We start from the raw sequence: 1,922 nt of genomic DNA, 5'->3' as shown, positions 1-1,922 counted from the left end.
GGTGTCGGTGGGGGGGGGGCAGCTCCTGGCTCAACCCCCCAAAACCCATCTGCTAATGGACTGAAGCTGAAAGAGCTGCAAAAACCTTTGCTGAAGGATTTATTCCCCTGGTTTCCTCCAGAAAAAAAGGTGTGAACTGTTTTTCTTCCTCTGTTATATGTGTCAGCTCCTGGCTCAACCCCCCAAAACCCATCTGCTAATGGACTGAAGCTGAAAGAGCTGCAAAAACCTTTGCTGAAGGATTTATTCCCCTGGTTTCCTCCAGAAAAAAAGGTGTGAACTGTTTTTCTTCCTCTGTTATATGTGTGTGTGTGTGCTCAGTTTCAATGTTTGCAAAGTGCCAGGCGGTGTCTGCAAGCGCAAGCGGGCTGGCATTCCTCCGGGGCGGCACAGCGCGCTGCAGGTGCTGTAAAAACAGGCAAAAGCAGCGTTTCTTGCTGGCTGAATTTCTTCCTTCGTTTTGAGAAGGCAAAAAGAAAAAACCTGCAGTTTTCCCCCACTTTTGGGTTAAACCGCCTAACTGGAACCATTTCTATTGCTTGCTGGCTTAGCAGTGCCAGCAGCCGCCCTGGTGTGGAGGGTGCTGGTTGGGGTGCGGTGCAGGGCACCGCTGGCACCTCCCTCCCCACAAGGTCTTGCTGAGGCCATGCCCGTCTCTGGCGGTGGTGATGGTGGTGGGGTGTCTCCTGTACTAACGATGCCCCTTTCTCTCCCCCCTTCCCTCCCCATTGTACATGGTATGTGTGTGTGTCCCCGCTGCGCCCCGCATGGCTCTGCACCCCCGCCATCCCCAGGCAGCTGTGCCCACCCTGGCACAGCCCGCCGAGTGTGTGCTGGTGGTACTGGGCGCTCAGCGCGATCCCGCCCAGCACCCCCCAGCCCACCACTGCTGCCTGCTGCTTCCCTGGCTCCGGCTGGTCCCTGCTTGATGGATGAGAGTTGGTTTGTCACCCCTCCCCCCTGTTTTACTGCAGAAGGGCCCAGCCCAGGTGGCGTGGGGAGCAGCCCCATGGAGGACCTGCTCATTGAGCACCCCAGCATGTCCGTCTATGTCACCAGCACCCTCGAGGTGGATGGGGAGGGCCCCGAGGATGATGCTCACGGGTAAGTGCAGCTTGGGGGTGCTGGCTGGGGGACTAGGGTGGACGTTCCTTCCTGGATCAATGCGTACGCCCGGGAGTGTTTCGCCCATGCTGCCCACAGATGGAGTGGGGCTGGGGGGGACCTCAGTGTCCCCACATCCCACCTCAGGCCCCACCCTGCACACCTGGCAGGGTGCCCCGCTGGCACCATGGCAGCCTCTGTGGCCCAAAATACTCTGCTAAGGGGATCCCAACACCATGTTGAGATGGCCGTGGGTGTGGGACCGTGAGCCTGCTGCTGGGCTGTGGTGGGAGGGCGATGCATCCCTTCCCCTGCTCCAGGCAGAGTCTCCTGGCATGGCCGCCCATGCTGATGCTGCCTGTCACCCCACCACCTGTCCAGAGGAGGTTGCCAGGCTGGGCTTAAACATGGGCTTTTGCACAGGTAATGGTACAAGCAAAGCAAACCCAACGGGACAAGGCAGCCTTTGGGCACAGTGGTCCCCTCAAGAGCCCGGCTGCCCCAGGGCAGGAGGGTGCTGCAGCCCCCACCCTGACCCCCCCTCCTGGCTCCGCCCTGGCCCAGCATTGGTCTCACATCTGTGGGGGAGCAGGAGACCACCAGCCATGGATGCAGATGTTTGTTCATGCCCAAAGTCCAGCTTAGCGACCCCACTTCCCTTCTTGCCAAGGTGGGTGAGGGCTGGGTGCTGGAGGCTGCTGATGGCCGCTTTCTCTGCAGGGAGGTGCCAGAGCCCCGGCTGGAGCGGCACGTGCCGCACCACAGCAGGCCCCTCTCGTTGAAGGCTGCCATCTTGGAGAAGGTGGGGCAGGCGCGGC

At 60.4% G+C, this 1,922-nt stretch overlaps 1 protein-coding gene across 1 annotated transcript in view; it reads left to right on the top strand.

Moving 5' to 3' along the window:
* LOC104125345 (tumor protein p53-inducible nuclear protein 2) overlaps positions 1–1,922 on the top strand; it is a 16,074-nt gene that overhangs the window by 4,752 nt on the left and 9,400 nt on the right. The window contains exons 2-3 of the mRNA XM_035893329.1: positions 975–1,104; positions 1,825–1,920. Of these exons, the coding sequence (XP_035749222.1) occupies positions 975–1,104; positions 1,825–1,920 (226 nt within the window). The remainder of the gene's footprint in view (positions 1–974; positions 1,105–1,824; positions 1,921–1,922) is intronic.

This window comes from Egretta garzetta, unplaced genomic scaffold (genome assembly GCF_000687185.1).
Source record: "Egretta garzetta isolate BGI_Z169 unplaced genomic scaffold, ASM68718v1 scaffold440, whole genome shotgun sequence".
Taxonomy (NCBI): Eukaryota; Metazoa; Chordata; class Aves; order Pelecaniformes; family Ardeidae; genus Egretta; species Egretta garzetta.
The sequence above is the reverse complement of the archived record's forward strand: the minus strand, read 5'-3'. Positions and strand labels throughout refer to the sequence as shown.